Source organism: Myotis brandtii, unplaced genomic scaffold (assembly GCF_000412655.1).
Source record: "Myotis brandtii unplaced genomic scaffold, ASM41265v1 C42150470, whole genome shotgun sequence".
In the NCBI taxonomy this organism is placed as follows: Eukaryota; Metazoa; Chordata; class Mammalia; order Chiroptera; family Vespertilionidae; genus Myotis; species Myotis brandtii.
The window spans coordinates 1-1,120 of NW_005318960.1; the positions used below are offsets into that span (position 1 = coordinate 1).

General features: G+C 34.8%; 1 protein-coding gene across 1 annotated transcript; it reads right to left on the reverse strand.

Moving 5' to 3' along the window:
• Positions 1–517: 517 nt before the first annotated feature.
• On the reverse strand, positions 518–1,112 carry LOC102249354 (olfactory receptor 6C3-like; the record flags this gene model as incomplete). The annotated part of the gene is made up of 1 exon (XM_005852917.1): positions 518–1,112. A coding segment is annotated over one exon (595 nt), but the record flags the coding sequence as incomplete, so codon positions are not given.
• Between the last annotated feature and the right edge of the window lie 8 nt (positions 1,113–1,120).

Consider the following 1,120-nt stretch of genomic DNA (forward strand, 5'->3'; position numbering starts at 1 on the left):
GAGGGGACAATTTGCATACTACACTTGTATTATATAGGATAAGAATTTTAATATATATAAGTTACAATCATTTAATATATTTATATAGATGTTTATATTTTGCTCCCAACTTCCTGGTGATGGTGACAATTGATTTCATGCAAATGCCAAATAAAATCAAAAGTTTCATTTCTATTACCTGCTAAGAATGGTAAGTTCAGAATTTCACATCTATCCTGACATTCTTTCCAATTAAATGCCCTATATCTCTTCAAAAGAGGCTTCTACTTAAAACATAATCATTAGATTCTTTTTTTTACTTCATCCAAGTACATTTGAATAGAATATTTGGCAGAATACTCTGAAGCAATATCTAGCTTTTTCAAATTTATTGAGTAGAACATTTGAGAAATTTTAATATGGAACTAACAAAGGGAAAATAACTGTAATGAAGCAAAGAGTGTTTTGAGAGAGTATGAATAATAGAAGTCATTGATAAGAACTTTATCCTTTTAATGTTACTAGTACATTCACTTACCAGAGAAAAACATAACCTTTTGAAAAGCATCTTTAAAAGCTTGCTTTACTTGCTGGTTCCTCAGGGTATATATAAACGGATTCATCATAGGAGCAACCGAAGTATTCAGAATAGCTACTCCTTTGGTCAACGATGCCTTTTCTTTTGCTGAAGGGTTGGCATACATGAATATGCAGCTTCCATAAGAGATGGAAATGACAATCATGTGAGAGGAGCATGTAGAAAATGCCTTTTTTCTCTGGCTGGCAGAAGGCAGTCTTAGAATTGTCCTAATGATGAACGTGTAGGATAGAATTATTAACGCCAAAGTGAAAAGCAGAATCACTATTGCAGAGTAAAAACCAATCACTTCCAGGAGCCAGGTGTCTGAGCAGGATAATTGCAAGAGGGGGAAATAGTCACAAGCAAAGTGATCGATGACATTGGAGCCACAGTAATCTAACTGGAGAAAAAGAATAACTGGTGGGAAGATATTTAAGAATCCTGCCAGCCAAGCACAAAAGACAAGCAATATGCAGACTCTTTTGTTCATGATAGTTGTATAATGCAGGGGCTTGCAGATGGCTACATAGCGGTCATAGGACATGGCAGTTAGAAGGTAAA